Source organism: Thunnus thynnus, chromosome 7 (assembly GCF_963924715.1).
Source record: "Thunnus thynnus chromosome 7, fThuThy2.1, whole genome shotgun sequence".
NCBI classification, from domain to species: domain Eukaryota; kingdom Metazoa; phylum Chordata; class Actinopteri; order Scombriformes; family Scombridae; genus Thunnus; species Thunnus thynnus.
Window position 1 is genome coordinate 26,512,563 of NC_089523.1, and position 24,368 is coordinate 26,536,930.

The 24,368-nt window shown below is 39.6% G+C and overlaps 2 protein-coding genes across 3 annotated transcripts; one reads left to right on the forward strand and one right to left on the reverse strand.

Moving 5' to 3' along the window:
- Window positions 1-24: 24 nt before the first annotated feature.
- usp16 (ubiquitin specific peptidase 16) lies at window positions 25-6,065 on the reverse strand. 2 transcript variants are annotated; one of them, XM_067595217.1, is made up of 18 exons: window positions 5,974-6,065; window positions 5,210-5,276; window positions 4,896-5,095; window positions 4,704-4,807; window positions 4,491-4,603; window positions 4,139-4,371; window positions 3,950-4,045; window positions 3,718-3,848; window positions 3,520-3,607; window positions 3,138-3,219; window positions 2,893-2,984; window positions 2,749-2,802; window positions 2,482-2,649; window positions 1,373-2,054; window positions 1,106-1,200; window positions 814-900; window positions 551-698; window positions 25-459 (listed from the first exon to the last, which is right to left on the reverse strand). In XM_067595217.1, exons 2-18 carry the CDS (start codon window positions 5,268-5,270, stop codon window positions 347-349), a joined length of 2,547 nt encoding a protein of 848 aa, XP_067451318.1. In that variant the 5' UTR covers window positions 5,271-5,276; window positions 5,974-6,065; the 3' UTR covers window positions 25-346. The 2 variants fall into 2 exon arrangements, with proteins under 2 accessions (XP_067451318.1, XP_067451317.1); XM_067595216.1 differs by lacking the exon at window positions 5,974-6,065 and adding an exon at window positions 5,461-5,676.
- rwdd2b (RWD domain containing 2B) lies at window positions 5,802-9,635 on the forward strand. Its single transcript, XM_067595219.1, has 4 exons — window positions 5,802-6,177; window positions 6,269-6,336; window positions 8,611-8,979; window positions 9,078-9,635. Exons 1-4 carry the CDS (start codon window positions 5,965-5,967, stop codon window positions 9,328-9,330), a joined length of 903 nt encoding a protein of 300 aa, XP_067451320.1. The 5' UTR covers window positions 5,802-5,964; the 3' UTR covers window positions 9,331-9,635.
- Window positions 9,636-24,368: the final 14,733 nt, after the last annotated feature.

The window sequence follows — 24,368 nt, forward strand, 5'->3', positions numbered from 1 at the left end:
ACCCCACCCCACTCCCATAACTTTCGTTTATCTACTGAAACTGATACTTATTTTGTTGTGTACAAATCACAATCTGTTCAATGTCCATGTTGACTTTCATCGCACACCTTGCCAATACAACTGTTATGTTTAATATATGAAACACTGTAGCTTTTCTCTACTAGTGTGATAAAATACCAACACTGTCACATGTCTTCTCTGAGTAATATCATTTATATCAAATATCATTTCAACACTGCCCAGGTATCATTGACAAAACAGGTTGATAAAATTCGTGAGATCCCTTCTATTGTGGAGCTGAAGCAGCAGCAGGTTGATTTGTTTGGATTCCTGATGCACAGTTTGATTAGAGGATCCTTTCATAGAAGAGGAGGTAGGCTTGGCAACTCTGGACTTTGCTCTCGCTCACAGGCTGGACGCTTGTGTCGCTGATATGGAACCAGGATCCTCTGGGTGGCTCTGCAGAGGCAGAGGTGAGTTAAAAGGAGACACTTCAAATATTAAGACCAAGTTATTATTCTATTGACTCTCATGCTTAAAGCACACCTACCTTCTGCTGAAAGTCCATTAGATGAGGATTTAGGGCACTGAGGTCGTACTTTTACATAGGCTGTGTAATGGCCTGACCTCATTGTCCCACTGTGCTCGACAATACCATACAGGCTATACAAAACCTGAGTATCTCCCTCTGTAACATTCTGTGTGGAGACAATGTTTTGTTAGTTCTCAGGCAACACTAAAACACTAATACATTCATAAATACGTCTTTAAGAGTATTGGATTTCATTAAAAGCTGTAAATCCTGTTATTTACCTTGCATTTGATTCTACAAAAAGGGGCAAGATCCAGTGTCACAGGGAAGTGGACATGTCTGTTCACTTTACAAATACTGTAGCCATTCTAGAGGAAAACAACAAAAGTGGTCTCGTTAAAATTCAGGAAGAAAAGGAGACTTTTCTGTTCCCTATAAAAGACAAAAATGATCAAAACAAAACGACGTGTCATGCTCCCAGTTTGGTTGCAGCTGTGTAACTAAAAGCTGCTAGGCTGACAGTCCGTTGGATCAAAGATATGTAAATACTGAAAATCTTTCCAACTGGATCACCTGTTGAAATCTCTTCAAATGGAGGGTAAGCACTGGCGGGGGAGAGGAGATCAGCATTTGCTTCAAGGCATCAGTGTAGATATTCTTCTTGGATCCTACACAAAAGGACAAATTAAGTATGGTGATGAACTTTATTGATCCCCAACTAGAAAACAACAACAGTATGACTGAGCAAAATCCATAAATGTGTTCACTTTGTACGAGAGCAAAGACAAAAGCGTAATAACAAAAGGACAAATATGATTATTATGGATGGATTCAATTTACCTCCAGCTTTGTCTTTGTTCGACTGCCGTTTAGTGCAGGTGACACACAGAAGGCTGTTGTTTTGTGTGAGAGTTTCCACCTCTGTGAACTGAAACAGGCACGACTGTACCGAACACTCTTGTTTCTCAGGGGACGACCTGGTAGCCAGTGTGTGGAAAGCCAGCTCTGGGTCTTGGTTTACTACAGTATACTCTTTAGCCTCTGGTGGTTCATCTTCACTTTCTATGCTTTGTTCCACAGTATCAGAGTCTATGAAGGCATCATCCAAGGTTACTTTCTCCATTTCACTCACTAGCTGTGTGTCCGCTTCTCCTTCCTGATCCATGTCGGATATTTTCTCCTCATCTATGACGCCGTCCTTCGAGTTCTGCTCTTCTGACAAGACGGTGAAACGATTGCTGACCGATGATATATCCGTTGAGTCACAGTCAATCACTGAATCCTCCTCTTCTTCCTCCTTCTCAGCCTGGACCGTGTCAAGGTTCTTCAGGTTCTGTTCGGAGACATTGGTTTGTGCAGAATCTCCTTCACCCAGTGGGGCTTCATTGTGTGTCTCATTGTCAGCATTTTCCCCATCTTCTGCTTCCGCAGCAGGATCTGCCTGTTCGCTCTCTGTGCAGTTTGGAGATGTGAGACTGTTCAGAGTGACTCTGCCCTCGAGCTTCTGCTGCCTCTTTTGATGCTGTAGGTAAAGACAAGGAAGCAATACAGGCCATTTAGTTAATTAGTTCAGTGGTTCTCAAAGCGGGGGTTCCTTGAGGGAGTTCCAGGGGGTCCCAGCAAAAAAGAGGAATAATAAAAGGGGAATCATTTATTTTCACTATAATTACACCCATAAGTAACACAATGACAGAATGTATGACTGTGATAAAACATCTAAAAGCAAAAAATCTTATCAGATGGGGGACCCTGGGATAAAAATCTTATCAGATGGGGGATCCTAGGATAAAAATCTTATCAAATGGGGGTCCGTGGTCTAATTTGTGTCACTTTAGGGTCCCTTGACATTATCATCAGTTAATTAGTTAGTTAATTATTCAGCACTCATCCATCAAAAAGAAAGTTACAGCAAAAGAAAAATGTTATTTTATATACATTCACTGAGGTACCTTTGCTTGCTTCTTTGCCTGCTTCTTGGCTTTCTTCTGCTGGTATTTGCTGCCAGCCCCAGTGGGCATGTCGTCATTTCCATTTGTCAAAGCAGGGCTGTCTCTGCCGTCCTGGCTTGAGTCACTGGTCTTTGGAACTACTTTTTTCTGGTTCTTCTTTCTGTATGCCTGTAAGAATAGATGTATTCGTAAAAGGGGTACATATGTGTAACACAAACAAATCATTGCTCAACAAATTGTCAAAAAACACTCAAACATGGGCTTTACCTCGTCAGAAACAGGAAGAGAAAGATCCAAAAACATCTCTGTGACCACAGACACCTGTAAGAGCAAAGTAGTGGCCATTTAGCATGATTTTAACATGATACTGTAAAAACGATTTCCCTCATTTTTTTTGTCCACAATACATACCGTTTTACACTGCTGACACATTATAGTGCTGGTCATTTCCCCACCAAAAACTTGGTCAACAAAGTTTTTTGGAAATCCATTTTTCTCGTACTCTAAAATTCAAAGTTCATTGTTAGAGGACCACATTTCTCAAATAAACAAGCTATAAGGTGTACCAAAGCTATACACTATACTAAAGGTAAGTTTTTTGCCTTCATGATAGTGACCGCAATCATTCTATTTCACCAAATACAGTTACAACTTACCTTTAACTAGAGTTTTCAGCTGTTCTCCATCTGTGCTTCGTTTAGATTGTTTCAAAGTCTCCATTATCCCTGAGCTTACTCTCTGTAGATACAAACACAATCTTTAAATGTAAATGATATGCATAAAGTGTCCTCGATTTGTGACTAAATTTAGAGTCTGGATTACTTGGTACCAATGAGCCTGATATAAGAAGTCTAAGTGCATGGTGCAATACACGTCACTGGCTTACAAGAAATGTATACAATGCATTACTGCTCTGCTGTCAATACAGTATACTGCCATGTAACACATAGTCATTTGGACAGCCACAGTGTCCATTTCAAGTGCAAATCTTTCACCAATGTGATATATAGATAGATGTGTTTGATACTGAGTGCGTACTTTGATCTCCTCAGCTCTCATCCCATCCAGCAGGTAGCGCAGCAGCTCCTGGCTATCTTGCTGCTGAAATCCTTTGAACCTGGCAGCTCTGCAGAAAAGAGACAAGACGATGACCGATGCTTAATGTAATGATTCTAGGAAATACATTTAAAGTATATCTTAAGTCTGAGTTCCACCTCAATTTGTAGCTACACTCACTTTTTACAAACTTGAGTGAACAACTCCCGGGGTGTTACCACACCCTTCTTAGATTCCTGGATCTCATTGAGGAGTTGACACATGGCCAAAGTCAGGGATCCTGGCTGGTCTACCTGCACTTCAATAGGCTCCTGCAATTATAATGAAACAAATCTTAAAGTAATAAACAGCGTAGGGCAGGACAAATCTAATATCTTAAAAAATATATATTTAAAGAGTGATGGCAACACACCAGGTCTGAGGAGGCGTTAGGTTCAATGTTAAGGCTTGTCTTCTCTCCTGTCACCGTGTTGAGAGTCTGTCTTAACAGCTGTGTTTGAGAGAGGTTCTGGAAAAGGTAGTGAAAGCATTTAAAAATAAAAATAAAAATTAAGCTCTCATTTTAACTCAAGACTGGAATCCTATAACGGTATGGCCTTACCTGAATCACTGCATTAAAGAAACACGTGTTTCCCAGGTTGCTCAGTCCCTTTACAGAAACACCACCACTGTCTTCCGTTGTGCTGGATTTCTGTGATTTCCCAACACTCTCTTTCTTAGCGTTTTTCTTTTGGTGGCCCTTGTTCTCTTTGTTTTCCTTGTCCTCGCTTTCATCTGCTTTTACAGTTTCTGTCTTCTGCTCTGCTTCCAGCACGCTGTCTTCTTCTTTTACCCCTAAATAACCAGACGCAACACGGTGGACAGAGTGGACATGGTTGTGGAAACATGTAATTCAAACACTTTGACCAACAAAATCATCACACAGTGGTGCTAAACTTGCCTATGGTACCTACTTTTCTGCGGTCTCTTTATGGGATCCAATGAGGTTTGCTTTTTTAGGTTGGTCACCAGCTGAGCCAAATGTCCAGTTCTGGAGTACTGGACTTCATCATCACATATATAACACCTGAGGGGTTGACAACACATAATACAAAGAACAAGTAAACTCCTGTTTTTTGAAACTAAACATATGCCTACTTGTTTATGCACCACAGCAATATGCTCACCAGACACTCCAGTTGTCCATGCTGATCACAAGGCAATGTGGGTCCGACCGAGGAGTCTCATAATGTTTGATGGCGTGCTGGTTCTCAGAATTTCGTCCACATCCCTTGTAAAAAAAAGTTGCAATTTCATCAAAAAAGTCTCTTTATATATAGTGTCAAAATCTGAATTATCAATAGATCATAAAAACTCACTCTATGGCCGCATTTCAAGCACATCCATACTGCCACTGTCTCTTTTTCCTCTTCAGATTCCTGGGACTGGGTGGTGCTGGTATTTTCATTTTCATTTTCTTCATGCTTACAATCCTGGCAACTTATCCAATCAGAATTCCCAGCAAGTTTCTTGAGAAGAGTTTGGTCTGTTCCTTTCTTAATATGCCTGCAGGATGGACCTATGAAGAAACAAAATAAATACATAATATCAAGAAAAATCACAATGAAGCAAACTCACCATAGGCCCCTCCACAGGTTGTAATGTGACATGAAGATGATGACATGTTCTTTACCTGCCAGGTCAATGTCATCGTCCTCTCTGGAGCTCTTGTCCTTCCCCCTTTTCTTTCCCATATTCACCTAAACACGGGAATCAGAGATTAATGGAAATCAGACACAACAGTCACCTGAGCCAATACCTACGCCAGGTTATAATGCGGCTTGCAACAATGATGTTTGTAAATGTTCAGTGACAGACGCAAACAACAATTAATGTCATGACATTAAAAACTCCATGTTCACCCTCATGGTCCAGTCAACTTACTGTCACAAACGGAGGTTAAAACCTGCAGTTTTCAGTTTCGTTCACTTTGTGCGGATGAAGACTCTAATCCTGACATAGTTAAATTAGCTAGTTTACTGAACCCTAAAGCGAAAGCCTTCAGGTAAGAAAAACGAGGTGTACAAAATTATAATTTCGTATAAAAAAAATCACTCCGCTGATTTGGCAAAAAAAAAATCCCAGCTGACACATGCAGACAACAGAGGAACAAAACGTGACGGTGCCGTTGTTTCTGATGCTCCGTACGTGTGTTTCCTGTGTGTGTTGCGCGGAACAGTCCGGGTAGAAACAAACCTAGATTGCTAGCTAGGGTAGCTAGCAGTATGATTAGGCAAGTCGCCTTGGTGGCTAACTACACTGCATGTACAGCTCCACAGGTTTTTCTACAGCGAGTTTAATTTTAGCTATTTTATCAAGAAAAACAACATGTCATGTTTTGACTTAAAGCAATAGTAAAGATCGACGCTTTAGTTTGTTATTGTCAGAATGTCTTACTTGGAGTGGGCTGAAGCTCAGCTCGCAGAGATTGAACTGCTGACCAGCATGTTTCCTACTCAGGAGGAGTTGGAGTTCATAGACCAGGTGGCACTAGCTGAACTCAGGGACTACGTGGAGGGCTCAGCTTCAACAGACAGCCCCCCTCCCTCCAGACCCCAGTTTCTCATCAAACAGAAGCTGGACGCTGAAGGCACGGGAAAGGTAACCACACAAAACTCATTGTGATTTCACTATGTTCTATTCTAAAAAAAACAAAACATGATTAATTTCTGTCTCTTGTTACTCCACACAGGCAGATGTAATTTTATCCTGTGCCTATCCATCTGAATATCCCAGTGTGATGCCAGAAATAACGGTCCGGTAAGCCACTTTCTAACGTTGCTGATGTATGGTGAAGGTGTTCATTAAATGTTGTGCTGCTGTCATACTAGGGCTGACTGTTCTGCTGTTCAATACAGTGAACTGTGATCCAATGGAATGCATAATTTGGACAATAGAAAATTAGACAACATTAACGCAGTATGTGAATATAATCTAATACAGTGGTTCCCAACATTTTTGGCCTATGACACCTTAAAATAAAGCAAAGTCTACCTGGCAGCCCTTGTCACATGTTGCACTGTCTACCAGTTAAATTACCGACTATTGTCGTTTTGTCCACAAAATGTCAGAAAATAGTTAAAAAATAACTGTTAAAGTTTCCCACAGTCCAAAGTTACACCTTCAAGATCTAGTTTTATCTGACTAATAATCCAAAATCCAAATCCACAGATATTCAGTTTATCATCATATTTGACAAAGAAAAGCAATAAATCATCACATTTGAGAAGCTTTTTTTTTTTTTAAATTTTTTGCTTAAAAAACAACTAAAACAATTATTCAGTTAACACTAATCCACATGAAATAAAGCAAAAATTAGAAGAAAGTTAAAAAACCCCCAAAAAACAAAACAATTTTGTGCGTCCAAAATTTCATTTTATATTTTTTATTCTATCCTGTCCCATCATCTCGCGACCCCATTGCTCAATCCCAAAACCCCTTGTGGGGGTCCTGACCCCCAAGTTGGGAACAACTGATTCAGGCTCCAAATCACGGATGAACGAAGGGAGGCCAGTGGATACTCATCTGTTTTATTATGTTTACTTAGTAGGTGATTTATTTACTAGTGCAGACTTTTCACAAAGAATCATATTTGTTTTTATCAGCGGGTTATAAAATGCCAACTAATTACCTCTTGCTATTTAACAGTTTACAACATTGTAACATTTTCATAAAAATTTTCATAATAACTCCAAGCAAGTAATATTTAACTTTGCCATTCTGAGTTTAGCAGCTTTCATTCCATAAATCCTGAATTGCAAAGAGCCACAAAAAGCAGCCAAGGACAACAGTGTCATTGATGTGGTCTAATGTGAAAATGATTGAAAATTACATTGATGAGCAACAAACTGATAACACAGAGGAAACTGTTTTTGTGGCCGAAAGCGCAAGGTCATCTTTTACTGTTATGGTTGATTTGATGTTTAGACAGCTGCATGGTTGAATACAGATAACATTCAATTACCTATATGCTGTATGTGATCACTTCATTGAGTTGTTAAGCAGTAAAATTATTTAATCTATTTTACAAAAAAAATGTATGAAAACTGTTAAAGGGGAAAGAATGGCATGTATTAACCTCTACTGATCATCATCTTTATCGGCCAAGTATGTTTACACATACAAGAAATTTGACTCTAGTTGCTCTCAATGTACTTACACAGAATAACAACACAACAATCTTCAGAAATATACACAAGGAATAACTATATACAGGTGAAACCATTTCTCTGAACTGCAAACAGGATACAAATAGTGCAAAGAAGTAAAGAGTGCAAGGAGTGTTGATAAATATTAAGTGGTACAAAAAAGACATTACTTTATATACATACAGTAGGTGGTTATCTACAGTATATACAGCCCGTTCAGATATACAGTAGTGAGTGAAATGTATTGCACATTCTGTATTTTAAGATAAATATATATAATTTGTAGGTACACTGGCTATTATAGTGTTCCAGGGTTATTGCACAGTGCCACAGCGAGTTAACTGTTCAAGTGTGACGGCGAGGAGGAAGAAACTATTCCTGCGCCTGGTGGTTGTGGTGTACAGTGTTCTGTAGCATCTACCAGAGGTTGGCACTGATAATCGTTTCTGCAGTCCTGTTCCTGTCCTGAATTGGAGTTTGTGTGGGGGGATAAATTTCAGTTTCTCCTCCTATTCACTTTATTTAGGTGGTCAGTAACTGACACAATCTATAAAATCACATTATTACTATAAAGTGAATAAATTTGCAATTTGAATAGAGATCTAATAGTGAGGACATTATGCATATGACACAATGCAAATACTGCAGCAGCAGTAAATTTGCTTATAGAAAATATTGTTTTAGAGTAGTCATTCATTTTAATTAGTAAGCCTATCAACCTTCTGATGATCACTTATAGTTTTTTGTGTGATATTTACAGTGCAAGTCTTAGTTACTCCAAGCTTACCATTAAAAGTTTTTGCTTCCAAGAATGGAAAGTTCCAGTCCCAAGTGGCCTTGAATGCTCTCTGAATCCTTCTTACAGCATGTTTTATCCGTGCCCTAGGTGTGCCAGTCTCAGCAGGGCCCAGCAGACACAGCTTCACACAGATCTCAATGCATACCTCATGGAAAGCTGCCAGGGGGAGGTATGTGTGCTCTCTGCTGTGGACTGGGTGAAAGACAACCTGCAGGTCTTCATTAATAAGAGCTCATCAGCAGCAGCGGCTCCTAAGAAAGAGTCTGCCTCTCCATGGCCACAGGAAGTGTTCAGTCGACTGTGGATCTACAGTCACCACATCTACAACAAGACCAAGAGGAAGAATATCTTGGAGTGGTCCAAGGAGCTGGGCTTGACTGGATTTAGCATGCCTGGAAAGCCTGGTATTGTGTGTGTGGAGGGCCCTCAATCTGCCTGCGAGGAATTCTGGTCCAGGTACCTTGAGTGTTGGTATTTTTAGCTGCTGATATCACAGTCAGAAACCTGCTGAGGTACCAGGTTTATTATTTTCCAAACTTTTTCCCATTTCACAGAGTGAAGGTTCTGACATGGAAGAAGATCATGATTCGACATAGAGAGGATATTCCCCTTGATCGTCAGGACGAGGACAGCGGGACTGTTGAAAGTATAGACTCCCTGCGCAAATTCACAGGCTTTGAAGAGGCCATGTTTGACCCCCATGGGAATAGAGGTAATCACATGGACCTTGGGCTGCTCTACCAATTCTTAAATGAGAGAGGCTGTTGTGACGTCTTTCAGATATATTTTGGCATTGAAGGGAGGTAGTAGTCAGACCTAGACATTTATTATATGCAGGTATTTGTCTGGTGCCTTGACACTGAAGTCATTTCTCGCAAAAAAAAGTGTCAACTTGCAAATGGAAATGCATTTCCAGTTTTTTTTGTTTGTTTGCAAGCACACAAATGGAACATGTGCTTGATAAACTGAAATAAATGTACCACATTTTCAGGGATGTCACTCAGTCGTTGCAGTACACCTGGGACATTATTGGAGTAAAAGGCAGAGAGTTTCCACAGTAATAGCTAATTGCCATGTTTTTCAGAAGAAGCATTAAAAATATGTTCATTGGAGAGTTTTCTCAAGGACCCCAGTTATATTTGCAATTGTAATACTACTGCATGTGCTGCAGATCACACCTTGCCCTAGGTGTTTCTTTCATGAAATGGTACCTCTGTGTATTACTACCAGACTATTATAGGATTTTCAGATCTGATACCACATTAATAATTGGACAACATAGTCAACAATATGCTGGTTATCTGTGTATAAAATCTGTTGATTTTCGTCCTATGAATTATAGATAACATGACCGTGGAAAGTCATTCTCCAATTTTCTTTGAATGATTAGTTAGATAAATTGTGATTTGAGGATTACACTCCAGCATCATGGAAACTTGTGGTTATTCAACATGAATTGTATTTTTATCCGCTTAAGACTGAGATGGAATCATGAAAATTGAAAGAACATTCATATAGAACTCTATATTGATTTTGTACCTCCAAGATTCTTAAAAATGTAATGATACTGTATAAAATATATGATATTTATGGTTATTTTATAGGTGATTTTACCAGCATAGTTCATGTCATATACACTTTTTGAAAGGCCATTGTCATTTCATACCATTGTTTTTACATACACATATACAGACAGGTGACAAATTAAAAGACGAACCGGTACAGGCCTGAATGCTTGACCCCTACAGTGAGTCGATCCGGTAACTCTGTTATGCTTAAGGGGCCATTTTGCTGGCATGGTTTGGGTCTACTTGTCCCGTTACAGGAAAGGGTCACTGCAAATCGATACAAGGTTAGTTGATTTCGGACTGATGTGTTAGATAGTACTTTCCATCACCATCATCAAAACACCAAATGAGGGAATATCTTTTTGAAAAATGGTGTTCCTCAGCCTTGGCATTGATTGATTGATTGTCTCTGGAACTCTTCTGGAGGGATGAACACTATTCTTCAAAAAGATATTCCCTCATTTGGTGTTTTGATGATGGTGGTGGAGAGCGCCGTCTAACACATCAGTCCAAAATCTCCCATAGGCGTTCAATTGGGTTGAGATCCGGTGACTGCGAAGGCCATGGCATATGATTTACATTATTTTCATACTCTTCGAACCATCCAGTGACCCCTCGTGCCCTATGAATTGGGGCATTGTCATCCTGGAAGAGACCACTCCCATCAGGATAGAAATGTTTCATCATAGGATAAAGGTGATGACTCAGAACAACTTTGTATTGATTTGCAGTGACCCTTCCCTCTAAAGGGACAAGTGCACTCAAACCATACCAGCAAAATGCCCCCCACGGCATAACAGAGCCACCAGATCCCCTCACTGTGGGGGTCAAGCATTCAGACCTGTACCAGCTTTTCCTTTAATTTGTCACCCATCTGTGCATTATTACAAGATTCATAAGATTGGGGAAAGTCATACACTATATGTATTCTAATTCTGAAGAATTATCAGAAAAAAATATTCTCCTTAAAGGAGTTTGAGCTTTTAGTGTTGCCTTTTCAGAAGTACTGTGGTAGTAGAGCTGTACTTGACAACCTAAGAATGTTCTGCCCAGCCAAGAGCAATATGATTAAAAGGAACTCACAAAAATACACATTTGAATAACAAAATTAATCAGTAGTTACAGGCATCGGACTGGGTTTACTTGCAAATGTGCTTGGTCTACATTGTCCAGCAGATGGCAGTATTTTATAACCAAAGTTGGAAAATATGGCAACCTTAGATTTTATCTGTGATTTCAGGATGTTAACCTGTTCAAACCAAATGCCATAAATAACCTGGATCCAAAGGATCTGTATTAATCTAAAATAATGATGATAATGATTTGGTTAAAAACTATTTCAGATGTTATGATTTCAATTTATGTGTTATCTGAAATATGTGACTTTAATAAATCAAGCATGCAGATGAAGATGTTGTAATAATTTATGATGTAATGAGTCATGAGCGTTATGTTTATATCTGTGGTCTCGTACATTACACAACAACAAGAGCTGTCAAACTAACAACAGTAAGGAGTTTCTCTGTTTAAAATTCTAAAATAACCAACACTCCTCTATGTAGTCTCATTTGTGCATCTTTTTTACAATGCTTTTTTCAAGTATTTATCTTAGAAATGTTAAATGCTAAAGGACGTTGTTCTTCCTGATTTTAGTCCCAGGCTATGTTTGTCCTAGAAGATGTTGCTCATCTGTTGGTTCAGCTGCCAGCCCTGTTCTGCTCCTCTGGATGTTATGGGTTCTTGCTTTGTCCTCGGGGGTTGGATACCCACCCCGATCAGAGCTCCTTCTACTTGGTCCAACGGACTGATTTAGACTTGTGTCTTCAGAAGACTCATCAGAGGAGTCCTCTGTTTGTTTATCGAGGAAAGCTAGACTCCCAATTGCATGTACAACTCCAGTTTGAAACTAATTAATTAGTTTATTCAGTTTGCTTCTAACAACACATCCACCATAGAGTAGGTATCTGGCTTATAGTTGTGGATATATTCTTCATAGTAGTACGGTTGTGAAAACGGAACATTTAATCAATATTTTAAGTAATTTCGGAAATATCCCCAAATTTAACAAAGATATATCAAACACAAGCACTTAAGGTTTGTGAGGCAACACCTTGAAACACAAATTAGTCAAATAATTTGGTTAATATTTTTATATATGCATTACTGGATTAAAAATGTGCAAGGGCTCTTAGTCAGTCAAAGCCTGTAATACCTCTGAGCATCTCTACTCTCATTTGTGTAGAGTTGGGATTAGCTGGACATCAGTCGATATGTCATCAAATGAGTTGACATGAATAATGTAGAATGTCCCCTGCCATGATTTAATGTAATGATTAACATTGTTTCATTACAGATTTGATAAAGCAATGACCAATGGAGTATGAATTGCTAGCTTTTATAAAGAATCACCTGTAAAGCCTCTTTCAGTAAAGGCAATCCAAGTGATCAAGAATGCAGAAGCTTTATTTCATAAAAGACTTTGATGTGGACCCTGTCAATTAGAATATAGCCCTATAAATAGAATCAGAGTGGAGATCTCCCCTAGGGAGCCATAGACAGGGCCTTGAGACCAGTGGCAGTGTAGTGGTAATGTAATTGCAAAGGGGCAATGCAGTGAAGCGGCAGAGACGGCAATGACAGCAGAAAGACAGAACAGGTAAGGTGATTTAAATATCCTTCAGCTAAGATGATCATTTGACGATTGGAAAGCCCACGAAGAGATCCCAGAGAGATTATTGGATAATAGCTGATAGGTGGAGCTGTGCGGTGAGGATGAAATAGAATATTAATTGTCTTCCTTCTTGAACTTGCGCTTTAAAGCTTCATTTGTTTTACCCCGCACCATTACTTTGTATCATTCCATGAACAGATGACTTTTAAGATGCTTTATTGATTTTCTTTCATTCTTTTTGGCGAGTCTCCTTCCTTCATTCCTTGAGTAAGTGAATTGAAGAGTAGCACTTGTGAGATTACAGCATACAATCCTAACATATCCAAATATGACCGCCGTTCCAACTAAAGCCATGATGAATATGTGGCTTGAGCAATTACTTTGAATAGCCAAGTGAGAAATGGCAACATACCTTAGTCATAGTCACTTGCTCCCTCCATCAGAGGTTTATTACTCATATCTAACCATACTAAACATGTTTCTTGTAGTTTTAGTCTTCATTGTTTACAATACAGATTGTAGGCACTAGGACAGTGTTATTGACCTGTTCTGTGGCTCCAGTTGTGTGCAGGTCCTCCTGATCAATACAGGTCAATCACACCATAGCAGGTCAAGTGTACACCACTCCTCAGCAGCTATACTATCTTCTTTCTTATTGTAACTGACCCACAGCTTCTGTATTCTCCATTTTCACTCATTTACAATACCTGCTGATAGCTGAAGTGCAGTCCATAAGAAGTAAGACGGTGGCACACTTTTTCTTAGCTCTGTTTTCCAGTACATTGGGCTCAAAATGAAACAATGATTATTTGTCTAAAGGGCCACCTTTCATCTTTAATTTGCGGGTGTTTACATCCACATCAGTGCAGGATTCATAACCCTTTTATACATACTGTATTCCCCCGGTTTTAGGGGACCAAAATAAAACTTACCTTATAGAACATTGACATGCCTGATAACCATCTATGGTAACTCAAAATATTAAACTTCTAGAAAACTCCTTGGTTAGTGATTGTTTGCCAAATGTGGTAAAACAAGCCTTACCTTGTAGAAAAATCATGGGAGGACTGCAGTCCAGGAAATGTGAAAGCCTGGACTTGTTTGCTGTCGGCATGGTGCCACATGCATTAGGAAGTTCAAAATGATTAAAACTTGTGAGTAGAATTAATCAATTTACTTTGTATTTGAGTTTCCTCACAAAATTAAATTAAATTCTAGGAAAAAATAGGGAGTGCTGCACTGGGTCGGGAAACCAATGATGGTAACGTTGAAGTAAAAAATCCATGTATTAATAAAGGATTTTTAACTCACTATCAGAGTGCCTCGGATGCTTTTTAGACTGCACTTCAACACCATGGCCTTCCATTAAAAGTAAGCTGGACAGTCATTACTTTTTTTTGTTCTTATTGAATTAAATTCTACTCAATATATTTTCGTTAATTTTAAAAAAAATACAATTGTTTAAAATAAAACTTTAAAAAGTCATCATCATTTATATTTGTTAAAAACTGTCTGCAACCCATAGACATTTGCAGATTCAATATCTTCCCTGGTGAGGCTCTGCTGGTCGGTACTGCAGGTGAAATATCTGACCAGTCATGAACATTTAACTGTTAAGATGTTTTTTTTTACTGTGGAAGTGAGCCACTTCACCTGCAACATTCACCACTAACATCATAAAAATGAATACATATGGTTTAAAATAAGACATGAATCTTCAGGGGAAAAGAACAGAGGCACTATTTCACAAGGCAAATGCCATATGAGTGTAACTATTATTTAGGCTCCTTCTGTTTATGTGTCAACTTAAGAAAGACACTGCTCCATAAATTGCTCCCAGTGGGCAGCGGGCCTTGCATGGTGGGAGCATGTGTGTGAATAGGTGAATGAGAGGCAAATTGTAAAGTGCTTTGTACGTTAAGATAGAAAAACACTATATAAATGCATTCCATTTACCATTTGATCACATACTGAGATGCATCAGGATCTGGGTGATTACAAAATCCACTCAGCAATTTCCTGGGGAAACCCTGACTGGACTACAAGTTCACCAGATACTGTACAGTTCACCTATACAGACAGCCAGAACTTAAACTGAGTGATTATCAAATCCAAAGTACAGACTGACTGTCCTTCAACTTACAGACAGTGCTGTAGCTACACATACTTAGGGATATATAGAAGTATATGGAGGCCACTGTATGATGATTATCCTGCCTACTAGGACACTGTGTGCATTTAGGCTCCATGACGATGAGATGGCTCAGCAGATCAAGGTCCTGCTTGGAGTATGTGGAAATCTCCGGGGTGTTTTCCTGTCACCTCTGATCAGGGGCCTCTGCGACTCTAACATCATTATCACAAAACTGTAGAGACAAGGTGGTGCAGGTGGCGAAGGTTGGGGCATTGGTGGTGTTCATTTCGCACTATGTACTTGTCTCAATGCATTATTGTTCAGTGACATGTTCATACTTTTGCTTCTAAAAAAAAGTGGGGAACTGGACCATACCAAAATGTCTAAAGATTGTTAGTGAGACCAGTGTGTATTTTTATCTCTCCTGTTGACTTACTGGGCTGACATCGAGGAGCTGAATCATCAAAGGACTGAGGAAAAAAGATCAACTTTTCTGTTGGAGACTTTGCCTGCGGACAAAATTTCTTGAATCTTCTGGTTCTCATCATGAAACTCATCATCTATATCGACTTTCCACAGATACCCCTTGTTTTGATGCAATGACCTATCGATCAAAACCAAAACATGTAGCCTTTGATGAGCAGGCCTATACAGTATATATAAGCAAACATAATGTACATTTTTAGAATATTTTTTCCTCTAGAGAAGTGTATGATGATTAGTCCCTTTTCATGACTAAAGGCAGCTAAAGACACTGTCTGTGTTAGAAAAAAGTTTCCACTGTGCTGTTTTTGAACCTTTTTCTGTTGTTTGCCCTACTTTGCCCTATACAATATTATGCCCCATTATAGCAATGAGGAAGACATTTGAAGATGCATAGTAAATAGGATCTCTAGTTGACGCAGAGTAAATAGCTTGCCAAATAACTGCAGAAATTGTTCTAGAAGCCAATTTTGGCAACTCTTTGTGAAAATCATTTTTACATTAAACTTCATTCACACATGATTTACTGGTATTTTTCTTTTTTTTCATCATTTCAGACAATAGCCCAATTCTGTAGGTCTATTGAACTGGTGATGCATATAATTGAATTAGTTTTGAACGTCATGGTGGGGTATTTCAACACAGGGATTTCATCATGTCTCTATAGCTGGCACTCATTCAGAGAGCCAAGCTAATATAAATAGTATTGTTTTGCATTACTTGAAGCTGCAAACATTGAACAGAAGGCTTTGAGAGTATTATGATGAAGAGTTTCCAAACTTAGGCTTAAAAATCTTCACAGTTCTGAAAAGGATGCACACTACAGTGGCTTCATCCCACATTGTTCTGTCCCTAACATGAGCAATATTTATTGTTCTTTGCAGCTGTTGCAAATAATAGAAATAATCCACGGTTAAAACTGTACAGATTCCTCCTGGACAACCATTAATCATACTGTGTCTTTCTTAGATGTAGCACAGTTGTACTCTACTCCTCCACAAGTTTTTTGGAGCATTAGTTGTACTGTGATATAATAAATATGGTGACATGAGCATTTATCATGGTTACAATAAAATATAACCTCCTAACGCAGCCAATCATAAGCACAATTTTTCACTTTATTTTTGTAAGATACTTTCAGTGCCATAAAAGAGGAAGTGTGTGCTTTATGGTGAATAGGGATTGGTGTGACAGTGGGAATATTAAAATGCTATCCCGTTTCTGCTCACCTAATCTGGAGTTATTGTCAATCAAATGCAGATTGCACTTTCTACCAAGGGAATTTACATCAGTCATTATCACAGTAGTCTACATCCCACCACAGGCATGTACAGAGGCTGCCCTGTCGGATCTTTGCAAAAACTTGAAGCTCACAGACCGGTAATCCTTATGCTGCACGCTCACTGTTACTGGGGACTTCAATCAGGCTATCCTTAAGAAGGTTATGCCTGACTTCCATCAACATATTGACTGCGCCCCAAGGGGAATAAATACTCTGGATCCCTGCTGCACACCATTCAAAAACAGCCACAGAACAGAATCGCTACCCACGTTCAGGAAGAGCAACCATGTGGCCATCTTGCCGAGGTCAAAGTATGTAAACTTACTACGACGCATGCCCCCAGTGAGAGGTCAGGAAATGGGCAGGCCAATCAGAGGCTGCCCTACAGTCTGCACTACATGACGCAGTCTGGAGCACTGTTGATATCACCGTTGACATCGATGGATACACTGAATCTGTGGTGGATTTAATTTGTGAAAAAAAGAAGCAACTGTACCCACAACCACAGTTAAATCATTCCACAACTGGAAACCATGGCCATGGATTACCAGGGCTGGCATAAACACACACACTGCAGCCTACAATTTAGGGCTGCAGTCTGGAAACATGGACATGGACAAAAGCAGCAGCCTACAATGTAAGAAGAACAGTAAAGTAGGCAAAAAGGGATTATCAGAAGAAAGTGGAACTACAGTTCAAGCAATGCAATCCCAGAAGCCTGTGGCAAGGTCTAAGAATTATGACAGATTACAAGACCAAGCACCAATGCGTCTATAGCAAATGAGCTTGACAACTTTTATGCTCACTTTGAGGCCATCGGCAGCCAGCAAGCAAAACAAGCTGGAACAGAGGTTAATCGATGGGTGGGTGCTTGTCTCACGCATATCTCTCTCTCCTAGCATGATGTCAGGAGGGGTTTCAAGAGTGTGAACACCAAGAAAGCAGCAGGACCAGATGGTATCAGTGGGTGGGTCCTCAAACTATCTGCTGACCAACTAGCACCAGTGTTCACAATGATATTCAACCTGTCTCCGGCTCAGTCTGTCATACCTAAATGCTTCAAGAAGTCCACCATCATTCCTGTGCCCAAGAAAACAAGACCAGCCTGCCTGAATGACTCCCATCCAGTGGCACTCACCTCTGTAGTGATGAAGTGCTTTGAACAGCTGGTCAAGGATTACATCTGCTCCTCACTACCCAACACACTGGACACACTACTGTTTGCCTAGTCTCCCAACCAATCAACAGAAGATGCCATGGCACACATCCTCCACACCACGCTACCTCACCTGGACAAGAAAGGGAGCTATGTGAGATTACTGTTCATTGACTACAGTTCAGCGTTTAACACCACAGTTCCCCCCAGACTCGTCACAAACCTCAAGGACCTGGGATGAAACACCTCACTGTGCATGTGGATCCTTGACTTCCTGATGGGCAGACCCCAGGTGGTGAGGGTAGGTGGACACGCCTCTTCTACCCTCATTACTAACAGCGGAGCACCTCAGGGGTGCATTTAGAGCCCCATTCTGAACTCCTTGTACACACAACTTTGTAGTCAACTTTGACTCCAACGCCATCATCAAGTTTGCTGACGACACAACTGTGGTGGACCTGATTTCAGATAACAATGAAAAGCTAACCTTAAGGAAGTAGAGGACCTGACCTCCTGGTGTCAGGACATCAACCTACTTCTGAATGTCAGCAAGACCAAGGAGTGTATAGTGAACTTTGGGAAGAAGCAGGGAAGGAACAACATCCCCTTTAATATCAACAGGTCCTGGTGGAGAGGGTGGACAACTTCAAAAACCTTGGTGTCCAATTCACTGGGGGCCTGACCTGGACGCAACATATTGACTCAGTGGTGAGAAAGGCAAGGCAGAGACTGTTTCATCTCAGACGCTTTAGGAAATTCTGGGTATCCCCCCAAGCGGCAACCACTGGGGCTGTAAAATGAAGCCAATGCGGAAGTGCCAAAAACTGCAGTTCCTTGAATGGCCACTTGAGGCTGGCTCCAAAAGTGAGTCATTCCCCATATACCCCCATGTTAAAATACCCAACTTTACAACAGAAATAAACATGTTTACAGCCTGGTACAAAAAACGGTTTTGGTATCTATAGCTAATTTCCCCTTTCATGACAACTGTACGGGGGGTGAATTTTTTTATAACTCACCTGTTTAAATTTTATTAAGCCGTAAAGTTATGCATAATGAAGGACATGGCTGCTTTGAGTACAGGTCCACCAGCCACTAGGTGGCTTGTTTCAGCCATTCGGTCCGCCTCTTTGCCCATTTTTGATTGGCTGGGAGTTAGGCAGCATCACGCAATGCCAAGATGGCGACGACCGGAGCAGCTCACTTTGAGCTTCAAAACCGCTCTTCAGAAACCAACGGGTGATGTCACGGTAACTACGTCCATATTTTTATGCAGTGTATGGTATCCCCTCAAATACCTAGGAATTTCTACTCCTGCACCATCGAGAGTGTCCTGACGGGGAACATCAGTGCCTAGAATGGAAATGGCACCGAACTGGAACACAAGGCCCTGCAAAGAGTGGTTTGTTTTGGCTGAACATGCAATAGGCAGTGCTTTACCCTGCCTAAAGGATATTTACACCAGGCGCTGCAAGAATAAGACTAGGAGTAGCATTAAGGATCCCAGCCACCCAGATAACAGCCTTTTCTCCCTGCTGCGGTCGGGAAGAAGGTACCGGATGCATTAGGCCAGCACTGAGAGGCTCAAGACATTACCCTCAGGCCACTAGGATCCTAAATGAGGTAATGTGTAATGCAGTGGATGAATGTATGAGGAAAGTATTAATTTGTATGCGCTGCTTGAAGTTCAGCATTGATTTTCCTGGTAAACATATCACAATGTCACAAGTGCTGCAACAGAACTCTGTTTCACAGCATATCAGTCTGTTGATTCTCTGTGTGTTGCATTACCCTTTTCAATTCAGCCAAAGTAAACTCGATAATCAAAGCAATTAAAAATGCAATCAGCTGTGTTTCCAAAATGCTATGTGGAAACTTGGCCTGGCAGCTCTTTGGGATTCTGGACCTTCTCTCCTGATGACCCCTCAAGGTGAACTCTTGTATGGCTGTCCATCCCATGAATACTAAATATGGCTGAATTAAACATTTTCTCCCTTCTCACTACTATTTAATCAGTTGTCTTACTAAGCTGTCTGTCTGGAGTAATCCCGGAGGCTCACCATCACACTGACTGGCATCATAAAGATGACTGGCACGCTACTCTGGAAGTATTCAAGCTTTAGCAATCCCAGTGGTCCTTTCCCTCTTTTTGTATGCACTCTTTTAGCAGCTACAGCCCTATAAATCAAGAGAAGTTCAAGAGAAGAGAAGCAGAAGCTTGGTTATGTGCTTGCAATGTGTTATGTCATCTCTTGACTGATTCTCAAGTATGATTTCTCTTTGCAAAGTGCTTTAATACATATATTTAATAGGTTTTAGGTTCTGTGTTTGTAATCAGATCACAGATTTATTTTCTTCATTTCAAACATTTTTACAGTAATTGAAGAGAAAACATCACTGTATTTTGTCCTTTTTGGTGGTTCTGGCAACACCCATGTCAACTAAGGGTCATAATGATTGTATTTTCATAGTACAGATCCTAAAGTGCTATTTAAAGTTAAATATGTAATATCAGCTGTTTGAGCAATAGGCCTTGCATTGTCTGCAGTGTGTCAAAAGAAGAGAAACCTGACTTCATGTGTAGTTATACTCATAAACAAACTACAATTGTGTTTCCCAATCAACAACAACAGTAGTTGCTTGTTGTGTAAAATTTGAATATTTCTCACTTTGATGCCCCCAATCATAGTATAAAGGAAGGCACTGTGGCAAACAGACTTTTAAATATTTAGATAAAATACTTAGTTAAAATATTTTGCAGCTTGTGACACAATGAATTTAAATTTATATGGCATGTTCCAGGACTACTGCCCAAATTTTGACAACTGGAGAATCCTTCTTTGTTCCCAGAGCTCCCGACTTCCTTCCACATCGTAGTTTGAACAAAAGGGTTAATGATTGTTCAATTTTGTTAAACTTATCCATACCTAAATGAGGTAGTCTTGAAATCTGAAAGCAATAAACACAAGGCAAGAGAAATATTTAACTGTCTACATGTGAGATACTGTATATGTACAGAATATATATGATTATTATATTGATGCAATAGATAACAGTGCAGAAAACAAATGACAGTGCATTGAGCTGAAGTGTAAATTGTGTTATTGATGCTATTTTAAACCAGAAGCAATTAAACCTGATGTTGCACTATTCCATCACCATATACTGAAAAAAGGACACATCCAGAGGAGGGAGAGGAAGACCTTGATGATAATGAGGCTGATGCCAACACCTCATGTCCACCCACATCCAGACAGCTGGCATCCTGCAGGCACGGCAGTTTGTCAGAACCTTTTCAATACAATGTTTACACAATTAATACTCTGTTTGCATTAGATAGGGTTCGTTATTTTAGCAAAAAGAAAATTAAAAAGAAATTCCCATAATAGAATACACTTGAGAAAGGATGTTGTTGGTCATTATGGTCATTAAATATGTTAACTTTCTTGCTTTAGCACAGTATCCAGTTGAGGATTTTGATAATAAATGACAAACTATGCTCCAAACTACAGTAGCAAAGTTAATGACGGTGGTTACAAATGTTTGTTTGAACTACGGTTTTCAGGAACTCAGTGACACCTAAATATAGTTCTACCAGCAGAACATAGTAAGTTGGGCATTGTTGCTTTTAGGGAAAGGTTCATTTAAATTGCCATCTAAATATGCATCAGGTATTTATTTAGCAGTTCATTTAGCAATAGAATGATTTTTAGAGACAGTGAAATAGTGTCTCATCATCTTTCTCAAAAATGGTGGCTTGTTATCTGCTGATTAACTGGCTAATTACACTTTGGCCACTACAGCGTGTCTCCTCCACATTAAATATGATACATTTTCTGTGTGAGCGTATACACTTACCTGTGTTTCCATTATGCACATTAGCTGAAACTGGCAAATCCTTACAGAACTTTAACAGATTGAACAGCTCTGAAAAAAGCATTAAAAGTTATATTTTGAATATCATAATCTGTAGGGATGAACACTTTTATTAAGTACAGCACTGTCTTTTCCACTATAAAGAAAAAATAATCTCAATCAAACTAATGCTATGATTTTACTATAGCTATCATTTAATTGGAGGAACATCAGTCTCTAACTCGCTAATATTCCAACTTTAATTAAGTCTCCGGTGAGTTCCTTGGAAGAATCTCAAGTGAAAGTGCTCAAATCCAAACAGATGGCTCACTATTTATTGCACACCTTATGCCACAGGTACTAGCTTTTTTTCCCCCAAAACACTACCCAAGACAAGGCTTCCCTTTATGTACTCTCCTGGGCCTGCACAATTCAAAATTCAGCCAAACAATACAGAAAAGTTTGTTTTAATTAGATCTAAAAATACAATATAGAATAAATCAAATGGCAGACATACAATCCCAGGGCTGCCTATTTAAAGATGCACCACAGAGAATGTGAGTCAGTGTGGATGAATAGGTTTAAAATACAGTGGGTACCCCTGTTTCAGTCATCAATCCATGGGCCTGCAAGTGGCCTGATTCGTACGGCGGAGCTGCTGCCTCACAAAGTGGAAGCCCTCATGCAGCAAACAAGGGAATTGTATCTGACTGTACACATTCATCTAGACTAATGGCATGGTGATGCATCCAGGGGGATACACAAGCTCATGTTCTTTGTTCCAGATCATTTGACTCCTTCTAACTTCCACTCGGCCCTGTCACAAGTGGAAGTGTGAGTGATCTGTTTAATCTCATCAAATATGATTAGGCAAAACACATCTCAAGATAATACCCTTCAGCCCTCAGATTCAGCAGCGATACAGATGAGGCGTGAATGTTGCAGCTATAAGTCAAAAGGGGGCTGCGTAAGACTTGGCTGTATCCCACCTTTATTAGCTTTATGTGAAATATATATTATATATATATAATATAATATTTAAAGATAAATAAAAGTAAGAAAACATTTGGACAATGATGTTCCAGTAGTATACTTGGCATCATCATGAGATATTTTTTCTGCAATTACTTCATGTCCAAGGTAGCAGCAGTGTTGTAAACATGCAGTTATTATTCTTCCTAAATCTCTATTAGAATGAGCTGTCAATCAAAGACAAAACCATTTACACAAACAATGCAACCTCAAGCTTCTAAGGGTAACAATAATAGACTCCCAACTCAAGGTTCTGAAAAAGAAAGGAGGGATATTGAAAAACTGTGAATTTCATCTTCTACTGTTTGCTCTTTGCACCTCATCTTTCGGTGCACAGCAATGATTACAAGTAAACCCAAAATATTTGTCCTGCATGGCAGGTAATATAAAAGATGACACAGTATGGGCAGAATAAAAAACGCAGTTGGATTTTTCCAGTTGGGAACGTTATAATTATTGTTATCGGTGTGTATACATTATTGACTCAAGGTTTGGGTAAATCATGGAGTTACCTTGCCATGTCACTAATACCTATTAATCTGTAATTAAAAACATGATCCAGAGGACAAACATTTCTTCATCACATCTGTTTAGCATACTGCATTTGCTTTGCAATCCCTATCCATCTTTGAAATCCTTTTATCCTTTTACTTCCTCAGTAAATCGCCCACTGCATTACACAAGGCAATTTACATGCTTGGATAGTGAAAACAAGTGGAATTACTGTTATTTCTGCATAAAACGTTGTGCTGTTAATCCAAAAGAAGGACCACTATTTGTGTCAGGGTTGGAGGGCTTTTCATGCGCAATCTTGCCATGGCTCCTCCAGTTGTCACTAATCTACAGCAGAACTGTAGGATGAAAAAGAAAAAAAAAACAGACTGTGTTTACAACAGTCTGGTCCAAGTTGCTTTAAAAACTTTACTTTAATACTGAAATCTTTATGCTGAGACTCGAACAAATCGAGTTCTCAAGAAGTAGCATGCCAAGTCTGACTGATTTAATTTTACAGGATGAGAAATACAACTGCTAGAACAATTAGCTCAAGAATTAATGTTCAGCACTGCAAAATCTGAATTGTGCTGTAGACCTAATATGTTTAAGTGTAATAATGTTTTTTAAGATATCACTTCATCCCTGAAGGATTTTGTCAGAGACTTCTGTGCTGCTATGATAAGAGCTTATTGTGAGCTGGAGGACTGATATGGACCCTGCCTACAGGGTACAGTGGGGATCAGTTTCTTCAGTTTAGTAAGACTTAGAAGGTCTCCTCAGAGGTCATGCTGTGATTGTTACATTGCCCAGGGTATGGTTCTCACATTTCAAGGGTAAAGAGAAAATCCATTTTCCAACTCACTATTTACGATTGCACATGAATGTTTCCCTCCTCGATATCCAATTACAAAATTATGATGGATTCTTAGCATTATTTTCTGCAAGGCATTATTCAAGACAGTCTATCTCAATTTACATGGCTTAACGAAGCACTGAGCTTTTAATAACGCGAAGGAGTGTGATACTGGAAGCTGATGTTTATTTGAACTGGCTGGGCTTTTGGTGGTAATGATTATGAAGTGAGCATTGGGAACCGTCTCAGTGAGAGGTGAGGGGAAGCGAGGCGTTGTGTGAAGCAGGCAGATGGTTGGCCGGACAGTGTGTTGATA

Excerpts from the sequence above, each read along its gene's own strand:
- rwdd2b (XM_067595219.1), top strand. The coding sequence starts at position 5,965 with ATGTCTTACTTGGAGTGGGCTGAAGCTCAGCTCGCAGAGATTGAACTG. Across the intron at positions 6,178-6,268 it reads ACGCTGAAGGCACGGGAAAG|GCAGATGTAATTTTATCCTG; the intron begins GTAACCACACAA and ends TACTCCACACAG. Across the intron at positions 6,337-8,610 it reads ATGCCAGAAATAACGGTCCG|GTGTGCCAGTCTCAGCAGGG; the intron begins GTAAGCCACTTT and ends TCCGTGCCCTAG.
- usp16 (XM_067595217.1), bottom strand. The coding sequence starts at position 5,270 with ATGGGAAAGAAAAGGGGGAAGGACAAGAGCTCCAGAGAGGACGATGAC. Across the intron at positions 3,849-3,949 it reads CTAACGCCTCCTCAGACCTG|GAGCCTATTGAAGTGCAGGT; the intron begins GTGTGTTGCCAT and ends TTATAATTGCAG. Across the intron at positions 3,220-3,519 it reads TGAGAGCTGAGGAGATCAAA|AGAGTAAGCTCAGGGATAAT; the intron begins GTACGCACTCAG and ends TTGTATCTACAG.